Here is a 26,205-nt window from a genome sequence, read left to right as displayed (position 1 = left end):
GCCCACCAGAGTGACCTCTCGGCTCCTTTTGGAATCTCTCTGCCACTGAAGCTTATTTCATTCCCTTTCACATCCCCCTTTTGGTCAAGAATATGTTCTCCATCCCACGATGCCGGGTCTACTCTCCTGCTGCTTTTTAATCCTTACCTCCCACACCTCCCCACAACACATCCTCTATCCCTAGGTAAACATGAATCTACTTTTTATCCCTATCGATTAGTTTGCATTTTCTAAAACACTCTACAAATGAAATCATGTGGTATGTATTCTATTTTGGGTGGATGTTTGGCTTCTTTCACTCAGCAAAATTATTTTGAGATTCATATATGTTGTTGTAGGTGTCAATAGTTCATTCTTTTTTTAATGCTGAGTAGTAGTATTCCGTTGTGTGGATATACCACAAATTGTTTATCTATTCACCTGCTGATGACCATTTGGGTTAATTCCAGTTTTGGGCTATTACAAATAAAACTGCTATGAATATTCATGTACAAGTCTTTGTATAAACATATGCTTTCATTTCTTTTGGGTAATTACCTAGAAGTGGAATGGCTGGGTCTTATGTCCGGTGTACATTTAAGTATTTAAGAAACCTACAACATGTGTTTCAGTGGAGATGCTTATTTTGTATTCCCACCAGCAGTGTAGGAGAGTTCCAGTTCCTCCATATCATTACCACCTCTTGGCCTGTTATTTTAATTTAGCTGTTCTAATAGGTATGCAGTGGTATCTCGTTGTGGTTTTAATTAATGTTTCCCTAATAACTAACTAATGGCCTTGGAAAATCTGTTCAATATTTCTGGTTGTTTTTGGCAGATAAGCATCCTTAAAATATATTTGAGCTCTTGAATGTAATGACCAACTACCTAAAATGACCAACCACCATAATGACCAACCAGTTTTAATATACTTGTGCATACTCTTAATATAGTTAAAATGATTTGCAACAAAAATATAATAGTAGTGAATTCTAGTTGCATTCCATTTACAAGACTATTTTTCCAAGTTTGTTCAACATGAAATACTTCCAGATATCCCAGTGCTGTAAAAAATGGCTGACCCTCCATGTGGTGGAGCTCCTTGCTTCACTTTACCTTAGCAGGTGTCTGATGGAAACATTGTAGATGTTCTGAGGTTTATTCCCTGCTTACAAAGAAATAAGACTTCCATTTTCACACCTATTTTCCTAACTAAATCCCAGTGCTGGGATGTGGACTAAAATAATAAATAAGTAAATAAAAAGGTGAAACATACAAGAGGAAATGAAAGCGATTGAAAATGAGAAATAAAATAGAAAAACGGACAGGTAAAAAAAGAATAGCAATGGAAAATAGTGAAAAAAAGTAAATAAAAATGGAAAAGTAAATTAAAATGTAAAAAGGAGAAAGCAAGGAAGGTAAGAGTGAATGCTTCTAAAAATCTAACAGCAAATTAATGAGGAGCCCTTGGAGAGAGTGGGGTGGTATAGAGGAAAGAATGGGTTATGCCATGAAATCCTTTTACTTACAATTGGTGGGCACGTTGGTCAATTGCCTATGCTCCCTGGGGCTCAAGTTTTGCTTCTGTATGGGGGTATAATGATATCTGCCCCAGAAGATTGTTGTGAAGAATAAATAAAATAAAATGAAATAAAATAAAGCAAATGGAAGAGGTTGGTTTTCAGTTGCTAATATTTCCGAATTTGTGCCAGGAGATATGTAAGAGAAACTTGAAAGCTCAAACAGCAATGAGAGAAGACTTATTGAAGAGTGCATTGGCAGAAATTTTGAATTGAAACAGGTTGGACAAAAGCAGCAATTTATTCATGTCTTACAAACATGGTCTTACAAATACCATACAGAGCTGTCACGAAAGAACAGACACCGTCTCACACACCATGCTTCCTTCCAAATCACTTCTATTAAGTTACGACAACAGAACAAGTCAGTTACTGAGTTACACAGTTTTTCAAATATGGATGCTGCCCCAGTGGGGTGTTTAGATTGGCTAATCAGACAAACAATTAATTTACATGTTTATTACAGTGCAGGATTTGTAACAGATCAAGATACCCACATTAACATTGTAAATACATTATAAAACGGTAAAAATTTTAGAAGATGATGGGATCACATATGTCCCTGCCTGTTTCCTTTCTTGTTTTTCATCTTTTTTTTTCTTAAAACCAGTTGCAAATAGTTTACTCGACTTTTCACACTCAAAAACACCTTAAAATTTAAAAGCTAAAATAAAAACTATTTACAAATTATCCATTGTAATTTTAAAATTTATTATTTGTTGTTGGTTTTGTTGTTCCACTTAAAGAAAAATTCACACAATTCTCCAACAACCATTCTTAAGTTGATAACACCATTAACGTCTGATTCCTCACTTACCATCTTGCAGAGCTTCAGAATAAATTCTATTTAATGGCCTTAGATATCAAAATATACATAAATAAAAAGGCCACCTGACTTCTCCAAACCACAAACTAGCTACAACTTGCTTCCTGTTGCTTTCACAGAAATGCTGAGCGGACCAAGATGTTTGAGGTGATTTTGTGGAGGGATGAAGACAGTGATAGAGATGTATTTTTTTTTCTTTTTAACCCCAAAGTCAGCTTAAAGCACAAAAAAGAAGAGGTTGATTTTTTTCATCTTTGTACATATGGAATGTAATACATTTTTTTTTACATTAGGCAGTCATAAAAAGCATGTATAAGTTGTTTTGAAAATGCATTTTCATAGAATTTTACAAACACTGTCATATCAAACACATTCTCAAAAACTGCTAAAGTACTGACACAAAACCTGAAAGACTCAAAAATGTAAATTTTTCAGAAGACTATTTCTAACTTGCATATTTAATAATTCACCTCTACCCGAATTTCACACTATTTCTCTAAAAACTCAAATATAGTGAAGTTACCCTTAAGTTAATTCTTTCCAAATAATCACATGGCACTGCTTTACTCTAAAAGTTTTTAAATGAATTTCAGAACCCTGACACTGAAAAATGGTACAAGATACAAGTCTATAAACTGTTCCACAGACAACAGCTCAAGACAAATTAGCCTAGAAAAGATAGGAAACACATACTTTGTTGTGCTAATTTGACAGCCTAAATATATGTGTGCGAACATATGTAAATTATATTAGGCTTGCTGTTTTAACTATTTTTTAGTCTTAACACTTAGTTTGTTGGTTTTATGTAACACTTTCTATCTGGAAATGGTTAAAACTTCACAGTCTTTTTATTTTATTTTATTTCATTTCCAAATAGCTTAGTCATTTGTCAGGGAGAACAAGCTAAATGAAGACTTAGTTAGCAATGCCATCTCTGGGTACAAAGGATGACTCTGAAAGAACACCTGCACATTGTACATATTTCCAACAAGAAAACTGTATTTTTAACTGAATTCTAACTGAAGTTTATTCTTTATCCATTAGCTAAGTCGACAACTTCACAAAGGTAAATAGGGGTTTCTTAGGCCACATGAGGCTTATGAAAGACAGTAAATAATTCAAGATTATGCTTTTTATGTGAGATTATATTTTACAATGTTTTGACTCACAGGTAACATTAAGAGGAAAAAAAGTCATATTTCAGCTACAGTGTTTTCAATTAAGCCCTTTGATAAAATGGTTTTTCAGCTTGGTCACTATCCTTTAAAAATGAACCTAAGTTACTCCTCTTATGATAGAATTGTATCAAACAATTGCAAACCAAAGAGAAATGACCACATATTTTTGTATGCAGGACAACCATTTGCACATGACATAATTAATGAAAAGCAAACTAGAGAACATTTCTGCAATATCTTTGGATTTAAAGAAAACTGATTTCCCAACCTGAAGAAAATGGATGAATTTTCATAAGGGGAAAGCATGCTTTTAATTTCTAAATCCTAACAATCACATTAACTTCCAGTGACATATTCCAATGAGGTCGTCACCTTCCAAACCACACCCATAATCTGAGATTATGGTGCCGTGTTCATAAAGTGATTGACTTCTCTTATTTATATCGTTACCCTTCAGAAAAGATTTAACATCTTCAGAAAATTTATCCAATTTCTCTAGATAAAGGGGGAAATTATCATAATACAACTTTACAGTTACTTTCTGATCTGCTAATTCATTTCATCTCTAACTAAAAAGGTAGCTTGTGGTCACAAGCTTACAGTTACATATCACAAAGAAAGAAAATTGCTCCTTGCCTAGTAAAAATCATATAAGTTCCAACTTACAGCTAGGATGCTAACCATCACAGAGCATATGCCATTTGGCGATTTGTCTCCTGGGATAGTCACAGATCTCCTTCCAGTGCTCTCCACCGGTTCCTTCTGCTGCTGCTCCCAGGACCAACCGACCAATTACCTCATTTCGGGCTCCCCTTTCAGAATCCAAAACCAGAAATTCAACACTTATCTCCTCAAGACCCTCACAAGGAATATCAAAGACAAACAGTTCATTGAATACTGCATTGGGGGTACATTTCTTCACGTGAGTCTTCTTTTTGGAGATCCTCTTTTTGGCATGGTACAGGTTCACTTTGACATAGGGATCTGCAATAGCAAATAGCAGGCATTATCCTCGCAGAACGGAGCTGGATTTCATCACACATTTAAATATATTATTTTTGCCTACTTCTTCTGGTTGAATCACATGAGTTAATTTTACCTTTCTTATATAAACATTTAAGCCCATATCTTCAACTCTCATAATCTAATGACAAAATAGTGGCAGCAGTAGATGATATTCAATGAGGTATACATTTCTAATTCTCACGGTGCCTCTCACAGTAGGCATTATGTCCAATCTGCACAGAGTTTAAGGCACATAGCCAAGGTTACTGAGCTAAGAAATGGAAGGGCTAGGATTTGAACTTGGGGTATTCTAGCTATAACTCATATTCTTTTTCATTACACTACACCGCAAAGTTTTTTGTTTTGGGTGTGTTTTGTAAAACTAGTCCCCAAACTGAAAGCTAGTATCGATTTTTACAGCAAATGCATAAAAAATTAAAGATAAAAAATAACAGAAGGTTAAGTGTAGGCAGCCTAATTTAAATACTAAAATTAAAAGAAAAATCTTCTCTCAAGTCTTAATTTTATTTCCATCACTGTACTTTTGGCACTGGCCTCTGACCTCTGCATTCATCACTACTGTCTGCTCCAACTCCATCCAATCCAACTTCCTCCATGTGTCTAGGTTTGGCTTAGATGTCTGATATCTGTGTAAATTTCTTCTTCTTGCTAATGACATTGCCTCAGAAAAACAACCATATCCCTTGTAATTGTGAATAACAGGCAAATCAAAATCAGACCCAATCTTAGTTGTTAACTATTTTGCCCAATATATTACCCACATATATACTGAGCCTGGTGTTTTTCAGAAGCATTCTTACCTGAAAGTCCAGAAACATCAGATTTAGGTAGGTGCCGGGCTTTTAAAACAACCACCGTGAGAGTATTTGTGGTAGACTGGTAGCAGAGAGAGATCAGTAGTTCACCCCGTCCTGAAGACTTCTAGACAAACAAAGAGAAATGAGTTATAAATATTTTATTATTATTATTTTTTGGTTTGTAGTTCGGACTTCTATAATATTTTATGGAAATATAGTAGCATTTTGGGGTATTTAAATAAAATGTTTCTACTTATTTTTATTTAATATGCTGAAGAATCAGGTAACTGAAAGTTGTGCAGTGCTGTCACCTCCTAAGAACACCTGCCTGCCATCTCGTGGTCATTTTTGGTACTACAAATGTTATAATTCGTCATGAGTTAGCCACACCCATCATAAGAAATATTTAGAAGGCTATTTCCTTTTAAATGGGGGTTATTTGTGCTTCTTACTTTTTAGTTACATATATGCTCTTTGTAGTAAATAATAGTAATAAAAAGTATGGAATCACTTGAGTGAATCTGTGTAGTAGAAAATAACTCATCGTTATATTCAATTTGATTTGAGTTATAATTCTTTAGCACTGACATTATTGGAATTCAGGTTCAGACAAACTAAGATTTTTCCAGACCACTACCAACTCCCCTGTCCCTACGTGCTGATGGAGCTAAAACTCTCTGATCCTTCCCTGCCCCCAGTCCCAATTTAATGCAAGGAGTGAATTAAGTATGGGAGAGAATTGGCTCAGACTTTCTAACCCTTTGTTTTTGGACAATCCTTTGTCTCTAGATGATGTCATGGGGTCCTTCTTCACATGCTATATAGATTTGATTTGTACTTTAAAGACATTAGTAAGATGACCAAGAACTCAAAATATAAGTTCCAACTGGAAATAAAATATAAAGGCAGGGTTTGATTATAACTAAGTCTGGTTTATAACTAAGAATGATAGCTGGGCAAGGGCTCCTATAACTGTAATATATATTTATATAAAAGCTGACATGGGATAACTTCATGAATAAGTACTCCAAAGAGAATATGAGTAAGGAAACATATCTTTATTCCTCCTGTGCCATTAAATAGCCAGCTGTCTTAAACAAGCTATTTAATGTCTCTGGGTCTTGAATATTTTTACCTTTAACAAAGAGACAAAAGGTGAAGATATGCTTACAATGAGCTCTAAAATTTAATTATAAAATATATATTTTTTAGAAAAACATAAATTAGCATTTTATGGAATTCTACAAAATTATGCCACTATAGACACAAGTAAGTTTTAAATACTGTCTTGTGTTTAAAATGGAAAGAGGACTAAATTTTCTTAATTGATGCCTTACCGTTTTCCAATTATCACAGAACAACCAAAGTAGGATTACTGCAAAGGCAAAGTAACTCACTTCCTATTTACAACAAAAGAATGGACATTTATAATTCAATATGATGTCATATTTCTGCCTTGAAAAGCAATTCAATTAAAAATCAATGCAAGTTCCAAATCCTCAGGAAGAAGTGATTTAATTTTCAATTTCAATTTCAATTTCAAATTCAATTATGTTAACTTGGAAACATATTTGTTAACTTGTTTATGAATAAGAAAGATTTGTCTGTAATTTGGTTTTTACAGTCTTTGTCAAAGCATTTATGATAGAAATTATCAAAAATATTTATATAATTCATATTAAAATATCCATAATATATGCATATTTATTTTATATTCTTAAAATACTTTGAACATTTCAGTTGGGGGTTAAATTTCTTTTATCTGCTCTATTCCTTTGCTCTTCATTTGATTATAGTTAATAATAATTTAAAATGGAAAGGATGACATAATGACACAAACTCATCATTTTAATGAAAATCTCCCAGAAACAAAGAGCAATATAATAGATTGTTTATAGATATTTTAAGTACTAAAAGTGTATTACCCTAACATTTCTCTTGATAATCTCTCTGTTCATTAACATTTTTCCATTAGATAATTCAATTCCTGAGAGAGGAATAAGGACTTCTCCAATGATATCATCTCTTGAAAACCTGTCAAAACTCAAGATTGTGAAGTTTAGGGCCAACTCTTGAATCTGGGTGTAGGGAATGCCATAGAACGTAAAGGTCTCATCAAAAGCTGGGTCCAAGGTCTTTCTTAGGACTCTGGTTTTCACTTTATGCTTCTTCTCTGGAAGGATCGTCATTTTGATGTATGGGTCAGAGGTCATTGACTGCTCATCCATGGCCGGCAAACCACGTGCTTCCTTGATATTTACTACAAACGCTTTCTTCTCGAAATTGTACTCTAAGGAGAAAAAGAGAGTTCCCAGCTTCTCTTGTTTCTCTTCAGAAGACAGGGAAGTGCTGGACTTCAAGCTATCAGGGGACATTGCTTCTTTCTCCCCTTCTGAAAAGACCTTGGAGGTCACATTCTCCAGATCAGAAGAGCTGCCAGCTTTGAGATTTGTTTTGGGAAAATTGCCATTGAGATCTCTCTTTTCAAGATCGAGATGCAATGAATTCTTTGGCACAGCTGGTTTATTTTTTACTTCATTTTTGTCATCTGCTCCAAACTTCTTTTTGCTATTTAGGTTTTCTGGGTAAATATCAACTCCCTTAAGCACATGCACAAACTTGTACGGAGGAGTCTTGTTAGACTTGGATGATTTTCTCTGACAGCAGATCCATGCAAACAGAGAAACAGTGAAGACCAGGCCAAATGCACTGAAGATACCCACCACTGTGGGGATTTCATCTGAAAAATCAAATGACCAATAACATACATTAAAAGACCAGAGTTGGAGATATGAGCCTATTTGAAAAGCTTAATAGAGCTGGCAATTGCTATAGGTTAGACAGACTGAATTATTTTCCAACTCTTCTGGGTATGAATTATGTACACATTTCACACTGCTTTCAGGGATCTGTGTGACAAGCATAAAAAAAAAATACAGTATGTTAGAAACTCCTTCATTTTAGTAGTTTCCCATAAATAAGATCAAAAGATGAAACTGGGCTTGGGTCAGGGATGGAAGCTTAAAGACCCTGACCCATCTTCATTTTCCCAGATTACATGAGACAACTACAGCATGATGGGTCAATACTAATTTCATTAATTTTTCATTGACATTTTGATACTTTCCAGAAGGGTCAGTTCTCACTGACTGAAAATCTAAATGTGCATTCTTCAATACTGAGGGATTCTGAATTCTTAGTAGTTCTTTATTTTCCCAGGATTCAAGCAGCAAACATCAATAGACTCAGTGGTTCAGGCAATTTTAAGAAGCATTGGAACATTATTTGCCATTGCCACAAATGCATTGATCATTTTCATCCTAACTATAGAAGAGTTTTAAGAGAAATTTACATATATTAGCAAAAAAGATGAGCAACAGGATACTCATATTGTGTAACTTATACTACTTATACACTGCAAGCCATAATATTTCAACCCCAAATTCTTCTCTTAAGCCAGCACTGAATTACCCAAAGTACAAATTAATTACACTTGAATAAGATAAAATAGAACAGTTTATAAGTGAATCATCACTCCCTAACACAGAATGAGAAGAGTAAGTGAGCACAGATAGCCCCATTTCCACATGGCAAATGGCAATCAACTACAAATTGGCATTCTTTCCTTGAATGAGGGCACCCTAAATTACTGACATTAGGTAACATCGATTATGCATAAAGCTTATCATGTTCTATATGTAAGCATATTTCTCCAACAAATGATTAGTAATACTCTGTAGGTAAATGCAATATTACAACTGGACATAGTGCATCAAATGATTCAGGATTTAGCACAAAATGACTATAACTAATGTAATATTAAATGTCCTTAGTTCTCCTATTTTCTACTCCAAATGCTGAAAATAAAGTTAAAAGTCCCAGTCAGGAAAGGGTTAAAGCTTGTTTAAATAACCCCAATCTTTTGTTACTTCCCTTCCCCATTCCCTCAAATCTTCTCTCTACTTATTTTATAATTGCAAAACTGAACTCAAAGCATGTAAGAAAATAGTAGAAGTATATAAGAATATAAAAAAAAAACAATAAAAATGTCTGTATGTTGATGATCTTAAGAACTTCAATCATGTAAAGATTTAAAAAAAAAATATCCTTTGGAGTCCCAAAATAGAAGAAGCAGTGCTATGGAAAATGAATGAGACAAGAGCTAAAGCTGACCAGTTAAACTTAGTATCAGCTTTTTAGTTTCTCCTTCTATTCACATCTTTGTGGGAAAAAAAAAATACAACACTACCCTCACCCCTGAACTCTCTAAGAATCCAAGGCCAAGGAGTAAAACAAAGTCATGAGCTAAGATAATTCTTCAGCCAATGCAAAAAGAACAATAAAAGCAGTAGATTTTTTCCCCTAAATATACTGATAGCTCAAGCTGAAACATTTTCACTGCACAGTCTCTGAAATCCCTCAGTATGAGAAAATTGCTCCTTTTTAAATCAAGAATTGGAAATAAATATCACAACAAAATAAACCCAAACATCCAAATGGAAGGCTGTGGGAAAAAAACATTTCTGAATTTAATATCACAAATTGTCTCTATTGAATGCTTATGTCTAATGGCAAAACATTCAATATAACATAGAAAGACTCACCTACTCCCTATGTATTCTCTACTGATAAGGTCTTAAGCTTTTGAGAGTAAAGCTCTCAGTTATTTCACTCAGTTTACTAAAAATTATCCCACATTTGTAGCTATCATTCCTTATTCACAAACTTCCATAAAATTCCCTCATTTTTTTAAACTAGTAGAGTAAGTAAAACTCTGATCTCTTGCCTTTGCAATATAATGGAACATAAAAAATACTACTTTTTCATTTTGAAAAATGTTCTTGGTTTTATTTACTGAAACAGAAAAGGAGAGCAATGATGCCAAAAATTTGGTGTAGGAAAAGGCAAATTGAACTGGAAAATGGGAGCCCTAATTCTAGTTCCCAGCACCTTTTAGCTAGCTGTGTGACCTGAAACACTTCTCACCTCTTGAGCTTTGATTACCTGGCTGGTGAAATGAAATGGGCTGGGCCACATCATCTCTAAAATCCCTTCAAATCTAAATCATAGAATTCTATTTCTTTCACTATCAACATATTCTAAGGATACAAGAAGAACGTAACAGAGAAAAACATCCTTATGATACATTCTGTAATGAAATATTCATTCTAAACCCAAATGTACAACTTATTTTTGCCAAGATCAAATCCTTATGTAACCACAGATATATTTGGTTTCCCCTCATAAGTTAAATATAGATATACCTAGAAATAAGAATCATCTACAATATAGATGAAACAAACAAGCAAACAACAAATCCCTTTTCCTTTTCTAAGCGCGTGCTACAATTTAAATAGCCAGCTGAACGTTTAGGAACTTCTTGGAGGTAAAATTGCACTAGCAGAAGGCAATTTCTAAGGAAAAAAAGATACCGAAGAGAGAAAGAGCAGGGCTAAGTCACGTTTGCCAGGTTACTGTTCTCATTTTCCTTTCAAAATAACTACCTTGAAAATTGATATCCTACATCCAGCGAGGGGAAAAAAAAAAAATAAAAGGGCAAGCCCACCCCGGAGTGTTCAAGGAGCAACTGCAGTTTTAAGTTGAGTCTGGAACTTGCTTACCAAATTCTTCCCGGGTGGTAGTGATCGGAGCCATTTTTTGCTGCGTACTCTGTCCGAGGTGCTGAACGGAAAACTCCCCAGCTTGATGCACTTGCCAGGACGCGAAGCCGCCGGCTTTCCCGAGTGCTGAAAACAACAACGCACAGCTCAGGGGACCTGCGCCTGGAACAGTGAGGAGGCAAAGAGGGAGGTCCACTCGCCCTCGCACAGTGATTTGACACCCTTGTTCCTGTTTTGGCTCTTCTGAGAAGCTGTCTCCCCAGACTCTAGACGTGGCTGAAACCCGAATTGACGCAATCCTGACGCTACAGGGCTGAAATCAGCACCTGCCCCCTCTCCTCCTCCCTCCAAGCCTCCCCTCTGCCTCTTTCTTGCTTCCTCCCTCCTCTCCTGAGGATTCCACACACACTCATCAATTATTTTAACTGTTGGACGACTGCAGATTAGCTTTCCTATTCTGTGGGGACTCGGAGGCACACGGAGATGCGCCCAGAAACTGTAACCTATCAGTGCCTAATATAAAAATCTGCTGATCTAGAGGAGTAAAGATATATCTCTAAGTTTCCAGAATAATGTAAGATTTACAGAGAGGATTAAGGAAGGAGAAAAAAAAAGGAAAACTTCTGTATCAAATGACCCATTGTAAAATGCAAGAACATATTTCCTGTCTCTCATATTTCTTTTTTCTTTGACACATTATATTTATGCCACAAAAAATCCACTGCACTTTGATCCATCTGAAATACAATAATGTTTTCCCACTATAATCCCTTATTTTTGAATAAATTATTATTTTAAACATTTTGTTGATACTGTTGCTCTATCCCAAACTGTAGCTTTCTTCCCCTTCATATCTGATATTTGACCAAATTACTTAGGAACAGATGGGAATAATCCCTTCTATATTCAGACTCACTCTCAGCTATGATTTTGCACAGAATGAAACTGCTTCTGCAATGGAATTTCTGATTAAAAGCCCAACTTTTTTATAGGCTTATGCAAAATAGAAGATATAGACAAAAATCTAAAGTGGCATTGATTATTATTGGTTATTTTCAAAGGAAAACTTTTTTTTTTCTCTCGTAGAATTGATGACATTTTTGAGAGTGAGGAATCGGGGAAAATGTGTTGTCATCTTCTGATTATTTGAATCTGTGCCTTCTTAAAACAAATGCTTAGCATATTTCCAAAGGAGAGAACTAGAGCTGTGACTCCAAATGTCAACTCTTGCTCCTCAAAGAATTCATTTGCTCTGAAGCTCAGTGAGCAAATGGCATTCCCTGTGTGGGGAGGATGGGGGAGGAGTGGGCAATGGGTGGGTCTCTGAAAACTACTATACAAGTGACAGGTTCCTGCAAATTAGAGAGTAGCTGCCCTGAGCATCAGGGCTGTGTCTGGGGAGAACTTGGCTTCAGTCCTTTACATCATGGAAAATTTTAAAAACCAAAGTGTCCTTTCTTTCTCTTACTACCTGCCCCCACATACTTGGTATTTTAGCATTCTTCTTACAGATTTTTGTTTTTTGTCTTGTATCTTCATGCTATGAAAATGTACAAACCAATATACTCTATTTGATTTTTTCCATTGGCATTGTCTGTGGTTTGTGTCCTTATCTTTTCACTTCATTCTGATTAGCTGCTTCCTCAGTGATGCATGCACCTGGTGAGATTGTCCCTAGGAATAAACATCCATCTGATGAAAGAGAAAGTGACATTTTTTGTGATACATATCACATAGACAAAATATATGGTGTGAGGTTTACTAATGTGTTTGTTTTCTAGCTAAGTTATTGCTAACATATGGTTAAGCTCATTTGTTGTAAACATATGCACTTTATGTGTATGTTCTATATAAATTAGTAGCTCATTAATTTTACTTTCAGGTGGTAAAAAACTGTCATCTAAAATCTGCCTAGATTGTTTAAACTCTATTTCCACAGAACCCCACCCCACCCTGGGCTGTCTTATTTCTTGAGGACACATTGTGATTAGATTACCTCTTGCCTAGAGCTGGTGCTATTGTGGCCGTAGTAACTATTTCATTGCTTGCATTAAAAGCAAACTGAAAATAACTGTTGTTGATTAAAATGTCTGAACATGCTTAATAGCATATTATTCATTACCCAATCTCTTTAGATAAACTTCTAGCAGCATTAGGTGAGAAGTCAGCAGGAGACCCCACGTCGAGAAAGAAAAAATAAATAAATAACAGTAAGTTTCTTACGATCGAGACTAAAGCCCTACCACTTTATTGCATTGTTCTCTTTAAATCCAGCAAACCAGTAATCAATTCTCTGACATGCGCAGTGTAACTCTTGCAGCGGAGACCTGGGGGGAGGAGTTGTTGCTTGGTAACCATCTTCTCACTACCCAAAACACACAGCCTCAAACAAGTTCTTGCGCTGGGAAACACAGGCGGCGGTGTTTACTTAAGAATGATTCTTTGACTCTTGTAGTGGTTCACTGTTTACCCTATTTCTGATTGCAAATGTTTATATGTACTCTGAGAATCTATTAACAAAATATTTGAATTCAATTTAGTTTTAAGAAATCCAGTTGAATTTAAACATTATTGATAACTCAATATATGAGTTTTTTTATTTTACTCATTTTATTTATATTGTTTAATTTAATTTGTAGTTTGAACTATGCATTTTATTCATATTCTTTATTAATTATATGGTTTATTCTATATATTCTTCATTCTCTTCTTTAAAAATATTATTAGTGGACATAATTAGAGCCTTCTGTTAAAAAAAAGAAAATTTAGGTTTTGGAAATATTGCAGTAATCTTTAGTAATACTCAGATTAATACAAAAGCATTTTCCAGTGTGTGAGTGGAGTAGAATGAAGTATTCAATAATAGATAATGGGTAATTGTTTTAATGTTCCGTATTATTCTGTTAAGAATACTAATGGAATAGATACATATTGCAAACACACCCAAGTCAAAATTCTGTAAGACAAGTGCTTTCCCAATTGCTATCTCAGACATCCCTTTTCTACATTCATTTTTCTTCAACATACTCAACATTTATGTGCCAACTTATATTATGCTCTAATAGCACACAAATGAAAAACTCATTAGCCCAAACTAAAAGTAAGCTTATACTCTTCCTTGCTTTCTTCTTTTCTTTCTTTTAACACATATTTATTAAATATGTACTACCTCCTAGGCTTTTGCTAAGAGGGAGATTTATATTGGTCAAGATGATAAAAATGATTCTTGTCATCATGGAGTTTATAGACTACAGGAAAAATTGACAGTCCTTTCTCTAAGAATTAGGGAAAAACTTAGATTATTACTACATTCATATCTCTTTTACCTGTTACTCACTACTGAGCTCTGGTCCCCATTATTACACAGCCACCACTCTCTTCCACCCGGAGTGATCTTATTGACCCTTTTTTCATGACTGGTGATTAATGAGTGATTCTAGCACAGAAATCACATAATTTTATTCCTCTGCCTGTCCACATATTCTTTCTTCTTTAGAGTCAAAGATTCATTTGTATTATGAATCTCTGACTTACCAGCACTCTTGGGTTTTTTTCTACTTTAAATACTTATATCACTATTTCTAATGATGTTCTTTAAGAAAGCTTAACATATCTTTGGTCTATATACCAGCACATACCAAAAACATAAACCAAAGACCTCCATTAATTCCCAAATATTACACAAGTTCCCACTTCCTGATCTGCTTTGCTCTTTTTTTTTTTTTTTTTTTTTTTTCCATGACTAGGCATCATTCTATTTTTACATCCAGGATGTTTATTTAAGGTGTGGTGTTTGAACTGTTTTATCCTGTTCTTTGATCTTGGTTCCCCAACAAGAATTTTGACCTGGAATTATTCCAGAAGCTTACTGAATTTTAGTTTATCTTGAAGGCATACTTTATAGCTCCTCATGACACATCCATTCTCCTTCCATCTCTTCCTAAGTGAGGCCTGTCTTTTACTTCCATGAACAACAAAAATTGATATTTTATATGTGTGTTGGGGAAGTGTGGGAGTAGTAGAAGTAGACAAAATTTTCCATCTTAAGTAGTGGAGATTTAACAGTGATTTGTAGCACTTGATAATTAATGAAATATATGTATATGTAAAAAGACTAACACTGTACAATTGAAAATAATTAGTATCTAATAAGTCACTGGATAATATCTGCCCTAACATAAAATAGTGATAACAAAATATAGGAAGCAAGAGAAAAACTAAAATGATCATAAATACAATTAAAAAACAGATAAAGTAATTAAAATCTAATTATCTAAGTAAATATAAATGATTTATAAGCTTCAACATAAACTGTTAAAAAGTAAAGTTAAACTGTATGCTGGTTATGGTAAAAATACCTAAATGAAAATGGCTAAGAAATATTGAAATAACAGAATGTACAATTACTTATTTAAAAATTGAAGATAGAAAAATTAACATCAAGAAAAAAGTAAAGAAAAAATCAAAAGAGGAAAGTATGCACTTTTGTATTTATAAAAGTATATGCTGATGATTGAAAGGCAATAGTTTTTAAAAAAGGCTTATGATCCAAGTAACTTAACATTGAATACATAAAGCAAAACTGTTATAATAAAGAGAAATAAGCAAACACATAACAGCTGAATAGAGAGACATTTTTTATTTCTTCTAGCCACTTACAAATAATTTTCTTTCCAGGTTTACAGAACTTATCTGTAGTTGCCAATTTTACTGGCAATTTTTTCCCAAGCTATAAAGAATAAATATTTCTCAAAGCATGCAAACTTGAAGAGCAGGGAAAATAATGCAAACTTTCTTAAATATTTTATCTTAGGATTACTAGGAATGTTAAGAAAAGTGAGAAGATATTAAAATATATAATTGCTATTTAATAATGGATGTTAATGTCAGTAAACCATAATTTTCAGAGTATATCTTTGAATACTATTTAAAGAAGTAAAGTAACTTAAGTACTTATATACCCAATGATCCAACAACCCCTTCATCAGTACATATACATCAAAGAAAAATTCTCACACAGGGCCAAAAAGGGAGCACATATAAGAATATATATGACAGTATTGTTTATGGTTTCAGGGAGTTGAAGGCAACATGTGAATGTCCGTCATAATATGAAAGAATAAGTAAATTGGATTGGAAGCAAATCATGTAACATTATTCCCGAGTTAAAGGCAATAAATTAGATATATACATTCCAAAATACCTATATTTTATAAAATATTATATTGAAGAGAACACTAAGGAACAGGGAGTTATAGCAAAACATCATTTATGCAAAATAAATGCATATACACACAAATATCACTACATATTTTTTCAACAATATAAAACATACTCAGACTTCTCTCCAAGTTTTAATGGATTCATTTGTGGCAGATCTGCCAAGAACAATTAGAAAAGCCAAATAAAATCTGTTATAAGAATTTGTTTTAAGGTAGTTAAGAATTATTGAGGCAACTAAGGCTTCAAGAGCCAAAATACAAGAGAAAGGAAACACCAGAGAGGTGAGCTGACATTCTGCAAGTCACTTTTCCTCTCAGAGAACTCTCTGATTTTTAAAACACAATGAGAAATTTAAAAATCAGGCAAAAAAAAAATCATAGGCAAGAAACAGAGAAGCAAGCAGATCTTTTGGCAATCTCACAGGAATGGAGAAATGTAGTTGGAGTTAGGGCATCAAGGCAGCTAAGAGAGGAGGACTTGACATTCTGGAAAAGAAGGAGGTACCTAGGAATGGTCCCTTCACTGAATGGATTCCCCCCCAAGACATATGTTCAATTCTTCAAATTTGAAGTCAAGAGTCTTAGATGCTAACCAGAAAGCTACTGAAAAACAAAACAGTGGTTTCAGCTCACTTACAGGGCTATAAAGATAAAAAGTACACTTTTTTACCTACTAGGGAAAGTAAACACCACGGCTGTACTTGGGACTGCTGAATAAGTACACCAAGGAGAAAAGATAAATCACCAATAGAACGAGCCGTATTATAGAAACATAACCTAGGCTCAAGTTAGTTCCTGAATAGATAAGTGTGGCATAAGCCCCAACAAAGGCTGCTTGCCAGAAGATAAATGAACCCAATATGGGGGAAGATAATATCATCTAGAGCTACTGCAACTTTCAGCTTTTGATCAATAATCATCAGTTATAATGAGAAGCTAACCAAGCACAATAATAGATAACAAAAATAGACCCATAGATGATCCACAGATAAGATAAATGTTATTAATATTTTGATAAAAAAGTAAAATCAGAAAATTTACCAGAGCATAATAATCTATAAGACTCAGACTAACATTCTAGAACTGAGAACACAATTGTTGAAATGAAGAAATAAATGGTATAATAATGGATGGTTTCGTAGGGTAGTAGAAAGGATTAGCGAACTGGAAAAAAAGTTAAGTCAACAGATAATCTACAGACCTAAAGCACAAAAGTGCTAAAAGAATGGAAAATTTAGAAAAATATTTAAGAGAACAGAAAAGGCAAATCACAGAATCAAAGAATATATTCACAATGCTATTTTTGACATAGGGATTATATACAGAAATATGCAAAAAAATTCTAAAAATTAATTTTTAAAGGTCATTCCAATTAAAAATGGAGAAAACCCGGAAAAGCCATTTCACAAAGGAGGATACCCCAAAGGCTAATGATCATATGAAAGGAACTTAGCAGTGGTAGTCATAGTAGAAATACAAATTAAACCACAACAGGTAGGATTATACATCCAACCAAAAGGCTTATAGAGGAAGGGGAAAAAAGGCAACATCAAGCATTGATAAGAATTTAAGACAGGAAGAAGTCTTATTCACTGCTGTTAGGCATTTAAAATGGTGCACACACTTTGAAAAACTGTTTGACAGTATCTACTAAAACAAAATATAGGCAAATGCTATGGCCATGGGGATTGAAAGGGATGGGAATCAACCCTGTATTAAGATATAAAGATTATATTAAGAAAATTTAGATAAAATGTGAACTTCTCGAGCTTGTACATAGAATGAATATGCATTTCTAAATGTTCTCTCCATGGTCTCAGCATTACCAAATGAAATGAAAAAAATAAAAGTCATAGCTTTCACCTGGCAATCCTAGAATGGTATAAGCTCAAAAGCATGAATAGTTTGTGTATAAAATGCAGCTCTGAGTAACACTCAGAGAACTGGAATCATGATCCAGCATAAGATTGGAATGGAAAGGTTTAGAACTCCATGACTTTAAACTTTCCAATTATTGTACGCTAAGAAACAATTCTCTATCCCAGAGGAAACAATTCTGATGTCCACATTTTACTGAGCCCACTTTGCATCACTTACCACCTCCAATGCAATAAGTCCAGATGTGGTAATGAACATGCCCAAAATTAAAAAATTGAAGAAGAAATATGTCTTTGACTTCCTCACCCTTACATTATGCAACTATCTTTCCCTCACAGCACTCAATTCTTCCAAATTTCGGTGTTCATCTTTTCTTTTTGTTTTCCGCTTTTCCCTTCCCACCCCATACCTACTCTCAGGAAAAATAAAAACAAACAAAACAAAACAAAAAAACCTAGTAACAGTTGCTCATCGTTTACTCTGAGATAAAAATCCTTTTGTGACTTCTGAAGGGATAAATATATTAAAGAATTACATGAATTACATCTGTTTATAAAGTGAAAGTCCTTCAATACTCCAGGAAAAAAAAGAAAAGGATGGAAATCACCTGTGCCCCACCTGAACTTCTAAAAACATGTAGTGATTATGATGTTTTGTCTCTCCCTGCAGTATTTCCTTGCTTTAGTTTCATAGAGCTGCCTTAAAAATTGCCAGAAACTGGATGGCTAAAAACAAAGGACATGGATTGTCTTATAGTTCTGGAGGCTAGAAATCTGAAACTAAGCTGTTAACAGAGCCATGCTCCATCTGAAACCTGTAGGAGAGAATCCTTTCTTGCCTCTTCCTTGCTTCTGGTGACGTACCTTCAATCCTTGTCATTCCTTGGCTATTTATAGCACTTCATTCTCTGCTCCAGTTGTTGCATTGTGTTCTCCCTGTGCCTATCTCTGCGTGCCTCTTATAAGGAACAGCCATATTTGATTAAGGGGTCACCCTACTACAGCATGACCTCATTTCAAGTCAACTGATTACATTTGTGATTGCTCTATTTCCAAATAAGATCACTTAATAGGTATGAGGGGTTAGGAAGTCAACATTTCTTTTGAGGGATGAAGTCAAATAGTAACACCTCCCTTGGAAGGCAAGCATAGGAAATACTCCTTCATGCCTTCTCAGGAGCAGAGTATGGCACCCAATACTAATGAGAAATACTGGAAAAATTAAGATCATGGTTTAATAGTATTGATTTAATAGTGGCTGGGATGTAGAAAAATAAAAGAAAAATAAATTAAAAAGGTTAAGGTAGGAAATCATTAGATGCTGAGAAAATATCCATAATCTGTAAGAAAAAGAAAGTTAATGATAGCTTATTTAGCCAAATTGTGACTATTGTAATCTTATATTTTTAGATGACAATACACAATTAGTTATAGCTAAAGTTAATTTTGTCTAGTTTGTACATTTTTCTTGCCACTCCTCACATCTTTCACAAGGCTCTTTTTTTTTTTTTTCATTGACTTACAACCTACAGATTAACATTTGGCTTTCAACCACATTTATCCCATTTGATGTGCAGCCATGACTTACAGAATTGCTGATTAGTTCTTCTGAATTTAAGGAAAATTATGAAATGTCATCTAAACATCCAAGGTTAAATTGTTGCCAAAGTCCAGGATACAGCATGAGCAGAGAAATAAAGGATGAAAGGAAGAAAGAGCAAAGAATGCAGAGAAAACAAAGTAAAGGGATGGGGCAAGGAGAGAGAGGATTCAAGACTAGAAAAGCAGGAGAACAGAAAAGAAGTTAGGCAAAAATATGAATGAGGAAGAAAGAAAAATGGAGGGGAGGAAGGAGAGAAGGAAGGAGGAAGGAAGGAAGGCAGGAAAAGAAAAGAAAATTTCTCTAGAATAGAAAAATTAATTTATAGATAAGTTGGCCACCTACCAACAAATGGCTGGTTATTAGCCACAGAAATGTACTTCCTTTGGATTTTTTATTGTCACTGTTACCTTCTTTTTCTTCTATCTCTTCCTTTGTCTTTTTTATCCTGCCTTTTTAATGGATTTTTAAAAATTTAATATTTTAAATTATACAGTGAAATTAACATATTTCCCCCCTTTTTTTTGTATGGTTCTATGAACTTTAACGTATGTAAAGATTCACATAACCCCAACCACAATCAGGATACAGTTCCACCACTCCAAAAAAACCTCATATGTTACCTCTTTATAGTTACACTATCTTTCCATGCATAAAATCTGTCAACTATTGGTCAGTTCGCCAACATTATAGTTTTGTTTTTCTGAGGATGTTATATGGAGAAAATCATTCAAGAGGTATCTTTTAAGATGGGCCTTCTTTCATGCGGCATAAACTCTTTTGAGAATCATCCAAGTTGTTACATGTACAATAGTTTGCTCCTTTTTATTGCTGAGGAGTATTTCATTGTATGTATAAATCACAGTTCACCACTCACCCAGTGAAGGAAATTTAGGTTGTTTCCAGTTTCTGTCTATTACAAAGAAAGCTGCTAGGAACATTTATGTCCAGGCTTTTCTATAAATATGAGTTTTTATTTTTCTAGGGTTAATACCCAGGAGTAGGATTGATGGGTCTTGTAGTATGTGTATAGTTTTATAAGAAACTGCCAAATCATTTTGCAGAATAACTGTACCATTTTGCATTTCCATCAGTAATGCATGAGAGTTCTAGTTGTTCTGCATCCTCGCCAAAACTGGGTATTGTTAGTATTTTTTATTTTAGTCTTCCTACTAGGTCTGAGAGCTGTATAGTGATAGCTCATTGTCTTTTTAATTTTCTTTTCCCTAACAGTCAACAATATCAAACATTTTTTCAAATGCTTGCTTGCCATCCATATATCCTTTTTGGTAAATTGTTTGTTCAAATCTTTTGCCCCACTATTTTGTAAATTGAGTTGTTAGTTTTGTTATTTTTGAGTTTTGAGATTTCTTTATAATGTTCAGGAGGACTTTTATATAGTTAACTCCTTTGTTTTGTAAGTGATTTACAAATATTTTCTCTCAGTCTGTAGTTTGTCTTTGCAGCCTCTTGACAGTGTCATTGGCAGAGAAAAAGTTGTTAATTTTGAAAAAGTACAATTTATTAAGTTTTACTTTTATGGATCATGCTATCATTTTGAAGAGCTCTTTGCTTAACCCATTGAGGAAAGTTTTCTTTTTAAAGTTTTTTTTCTTATAGTTTTATATTTCCATTTAGATCTATAGTAATTTTTAATTAATTTTGAATAAGGTATGAAGTTTAGGTCAACGTTTACTTTGGTTTGTTTATGTATTAACAAGTATCCCAACACCATTTTTTAGAAAGGCTTTCCTTTCTTCATTGAATTGCTTTTAGACTTTGTGAAGATCAAATGACCATATTTGTGTGGGTTGTCTAGACTCTATATTCTGTTCCATTTATCTATATGTCTAATCCTTTGCAACTGTCATGATTACTGTAGCTTAATATTGAATCTTAAAATCATAGTGTGATTCCTCCAATATTGTTCTTTTTCAAACTTGTTTTGGCTATTCCAGTTTCTTTGCCCATCCATATGAACTTTAGAATTAGCTTGTCTACATCTATAAAACACCAGCTGGAATTATGATTGTTATTGTATTATATCCATAGATCACTTTGAGAAGAATTGAAATCTTTACTATGTTGAGTCCATCAAACCATGAACATGCTAAGTCTCTCCATTCAAGTCTTTTAAAATATATTTTATCAACATTTTGTAGTGTTCTGCATACAGATTCTATCTATTTTGTTGGGTTAATGCCTAAGTATTTCATTTTTTGGAGCTACTGTAGATAATAATATGTTGTTTCAAAAACTTGATATGCAATTTTTTATTGCATGTATGTAGAAACACGGTGGAATTTTCTGTGTTGACTTTGTATCCTGTGGCCTTGCTATACGCACTTATTAGTTCTGAAAAGTTTTATTTTTCTATTATTCCCTGGGATTTTCTGCATAAAAACTCCCATCTGTATTATCTTTGCAACACTTACATAAATCTAGAATTATCCCAAAATAAAAAGTTTATTTACAAAATTTCATAGGAGATACATACATATGTGTTCTACCCAATTTCTGGGCCTTCTTGGAGTAAGGTGGGACCAATGGCTATTTTAGAATATTAGTCCCAAATATAAGTGGTCAGTAGCTGTTCTGGTCTGCCAATGCTGCCCTTAGGCAAAATACCAGAAATGGATTGACTTTTATAAAGGGGGTTTATTAGGTTACAAAGTTACAGTTCTAAGGCCATAAAAGTGTCCAAACTAAGGCATCAACAAGATGATACCTCAATGAAGGTTGGCCAATGGCATCTGGAACACCTCTGTCAGCTGAGAAGGTGCATGGTCTGCTGTTCCCGGGTTGCATTTCAAAATGGCATTCTCTAGAATATCTCTGGGCTTATTGCTCTTAGCCTCTTCATCTCCTGTGCATCTAACTGTCTACGGGTCTTCTCTTAGTTTCTCTGGAGAAAACTCTGGGCTAGCATCTCTTTGCTTAGCATCTCCAAAAGTCCTTCTGTCCACATCCCCAAGTATCAGCTTTCAACAGCCTTCTCCAAAATGCCTCTCTCAGCTGCTCTCCAAAATGTCCCTCTCTTATAGGACTCCAGCAATTTAATTAAGACCCATCCAGAATGGGTGGGTTTCACATCTCCATGGAGACAATTTAATCAAAGGTCTAGTCCACAGTTGATTGAGTCACATGTCCATGGAAACAATCAAAATATTAATCCCTCACAAGATTGCATTAAAGAACATGACTTTTGGGCACAGTAGCAGTCTGGTTAAATTAGGATCAAGCAAAGGAAAATTGTACAAATGATTGTGCTTCATTTAAAAAGAAAGAGACCCGTATCATCAAAGGTTGTCATGAAGAGGAAGGATTTAAACAGGTACAGTGAGTCCAGAAGTTAGATTTTTTTAGTACCATTTGTACAGGACAGTAGTAATTAAAATATTGGAAATAGTGTTGGAAGTGTTTGTGACACAGCTTGAACACAAACTTAAGGGCTTTGAGCTTGTTTGAGTGATTCATTCAATAAGAATTTATTGAGTATCTGTCTACCCTGTGGACATTTTAAAGCCTGAATCTAAAAGGATGAATAAAAATATCTGTCTATATTCAAGGATTTTTTGTATTTTGATGAGGAAGAGAAGATATAAAAAACAACAAAATCACAGTAACATATGCTAAGTACTATACATGAGAATGCACATTTACTCAGTCTAACCTATTGATAATTTGGAAGTATTTCACTCTTTGAAGAGGTAAGGAATGGTATGTTAAAAGTAGCTTAAAATTATTCTAACCCTTCCATAAGAGGAAATTAATTTTATTTTAGTCTATTCCCAATATCTTTCCAAATTCAGTCTTTCACAAATTATGCCATATCTGCTGAGAAATTATTAGCCTATAGCAATTACTCTTCAGGTTATTATTAGCAGCAGTTAGGGCCAACACAGATTTAGGTTGGGTCATCAGCAATTTTTTCATCCTATGTGAATTTAGACCCAAGCTCTTTTCTATGAGTGTAAACCCTTGTTAGCCTTGTCTTAAAATGGGGTGTAATTTATAAGATGTATGAATGATGACCCTTGTCTTTGAGAAACTCATATTTTATTGGATAAACAGGTTTTCATATGATACTTTCAACTAAAAGTGTTATTGGGGTATCCCAGTTCTTTAAATTTTCTCCCCTGGTTTTGTATTTTGATATTTTAATAATTTATAATGTTTTCTAAATTACTTCTAAAGTTTGCCTTTTACTGCTCTCTATCAAAATGAATGACAGAGGGTTGAAGGGGTTAAGGAAGAGAAACTCAGATTCTACCTCTGGTCCCTTTTTCTGTAGCAACATTTCCCTGCCAGGTGTCCAGGGTAAGACAGCATTTACTTGGGTGTGGTTCTTGGTATAAAAGTGATAAAAGGAAAAGTTCAACATTTGTCTATCTACCTTCTACATTTCCTCTTTTTTCTTCTTCAGTAGCCATGATTCCAAGAATTTGCTACCACCACACAGGGTAAGGAATTTACCCACAACCCAACTTTACTAGCCCTTCCTTTATTTTCCCTCCTTTATTCTAGCTTTCTTGGGCTTCTACTTGACCTTGCTAGGGCTTATCTGATGAACTAGATTCAGTTCAGTATTGAATCATGTTTCCCGAAGGCACTATTCTCAGGTACCCTTTATAATTTAATAGCTGGTTTGAAGCTATATGTACCCCCAGAACAGTATGTTCTTAAATTTAATCCATTTCATGCATGTGGGCCCATGTAAGTAGGACCTTTTCATGAGGCTACTTCAGTTAAGGTGTGACCTACCTCATTCAGGATGGGTCTTAATCCTAATACTGGAGTCCTTTATCAGAGAATGAAGTTTAGGTAGGGAGAAAAAAAGCCACAGGAGCAGGAAGCTGAAATCAACCAAACCTGGAAAAGAAGGGAAAGATCAGGAGATGGCACCATGTACCTTGCCATGTGGCAGAGGAGCCAAGGATTGCCAGCAGCTCATCTATGGGAACCATGCATTGCCTTGATGATGCTTGATTTGGACATTTTTTTGGCCTCAAAATTTTAAGCTAATAAATCCCCATTGCTTAAGCCAATGCATTTCAAGGTATTTGCTGGAGAAGCCAAGGAAACTAAAACAAATGCCATGGTGAAGGACAATAGATACATCATATTGGCAACCTCTCTTTCACAAATATCAGTCCAGCCTTAATAATTGGCTTAATTTGTCTTTCAACTGACTTCTCTCTATAATATTTCTCTATATTACAACATTATGAACTCAGCGAACAGCTATAAATAGGTCAGGTGAATCTTAAAAACAAGGGTTCATTCAAGAAGGCAAGGATGAAGGTAATTTTCCTATGTTGCTTTTTTGCACTACATTTACTAACAATGGAGCAGAAATTAAAACCTGAGACCATGTTTTAGTAAATAGCTAAATATAGCTGATAGTAAATTTCCAGACCCATATTAGGCACTTTTACATAGGATGAGAGTAAAGGATACCCTGCTGCTTTAAATGTAAAATGTAGTTCTGTAATTTTCTAAATGGAATGGAAAGTACTTGGGCCAGACTAAATAAATGTCACCAGGTTTGAAGACTGATGTGCAATAAATGAAGTGATTGTTGGAGTGACTCCCTTCACTATGGGCTATCAAAAGTCATTGAGCCCTCTCAGAATCAGATTGTTATATGAATAAAATGCCTGTTGCAGTGGGGAGCAATGCCCAAATCCTTTGAGCACAACCTCCTGTGACTTCTCCTAGGGATTTCTCAGGTTCAACAACTAAACTGTTCCTTGTCATAGACTCTTTGTCAGTCACACTTGGCATTAATTCCCTGTGCAGATAATGGTGTCCTTATACAGATACTCAAAAGTTAGTAACATTTCATCCACTCAAACATACATTCTGAACTGGCAAAGGCAGGTGATGAAAATGCTATCACTTTCCAAAGCACATCTGCACATGAGTATCTGTATCACAGCATGCTTGCTCTATGCAGTCTTGCATTTTGGCTATTTCTGTATTTCAAGTGGCCTTTGAAAGTTTATGAATAATGTTTCCTTGCCTGTCTGGGCAGAAGATTACATGTGTAATGTGGTTCTTTGTTTGTATCTGTGCATGTACCATGAACTGCATTTTCTCTTTTCAGGACTCTGTAGATTTAGCTACAATCATCCAATTATTTGTATCATCTTTATGGCACCTTGTGGTGTTTGCTTCAGTTTACTTTTGTATCAGTATTCATTGAGATTTCACTCTGAAGCATGGTGTTAGAAAAATAAAAATATGTTCTCAGCTCTAAATATGCTCTTCTTATTTTTCTCCATCACTAAACTTGGGATGTATGGCACTTTCATTCCATGCCTGACTTCCTCTAGAAAACATGTAACATGTACATCCTATTGCATTTCTCACTCCTGGTATTTTAATAAATTTTTTATTTTAGTATGAAATGTCTCTTTATAACCCATAAAATACATTATAGATCAATATGTTAAAAATCTTACACTGCCATTATCTTGGTTATTTCAAGACTGAGT

The 26,205-nt window shown here is 34.5% G+C and overlaps 1 protein-coding gene across 1 annotated transcript; it reads right to left on the bottom strand.

Annotated features, from left to right (window-relative positions):
* Positions 1–1,780: 1,780 nt before the first annotated feature.
* Positions 1,781–11,338, bottom strand: SYT4 (synaptotagmin 4). The gene is made up of 4 exons (XM_037805986.1): positions 11,007–11,338; positions 7,311–8,125; positions 5,389–5,509; positions 1,781–4,546 (listed from the first exon to the last, which is right to left on the bottom strand). Exons 1-4 carry the CDS (start codon positions 11,038–11,040, stop codon positions 4,239–4,241), a joined length of 1,278 nt encoding a protein of 425 aa, XP_037661914.1. The 5' UTR covers positions 11,041–11,338; the 3' UTR covers positions 1,781–4,238.
* Between the last annotated feature and the right edge of the window lie 14,867 nt (positions 11,339–26,205).

Source organism: Choloepus didactylus, chromosome 16 (genome assembly GCF_015220235.1).
Source record: "Choloepus didactylus isolate mChoDid1 chromosome 16, mChoDid1.pri, whole genome shotgun sequence".
Classification (NCBI taxonomy): Eukaryota; Metazoa; Chordata; class Mammalia; order Pilosa; family Megalonychidae; genus Choloepus; species Choloepus didactylus.
Note: the sequence above shows the minus strand (reverse complement) of the source record. Positions and strands in the feature narration are given on the sequence as shown.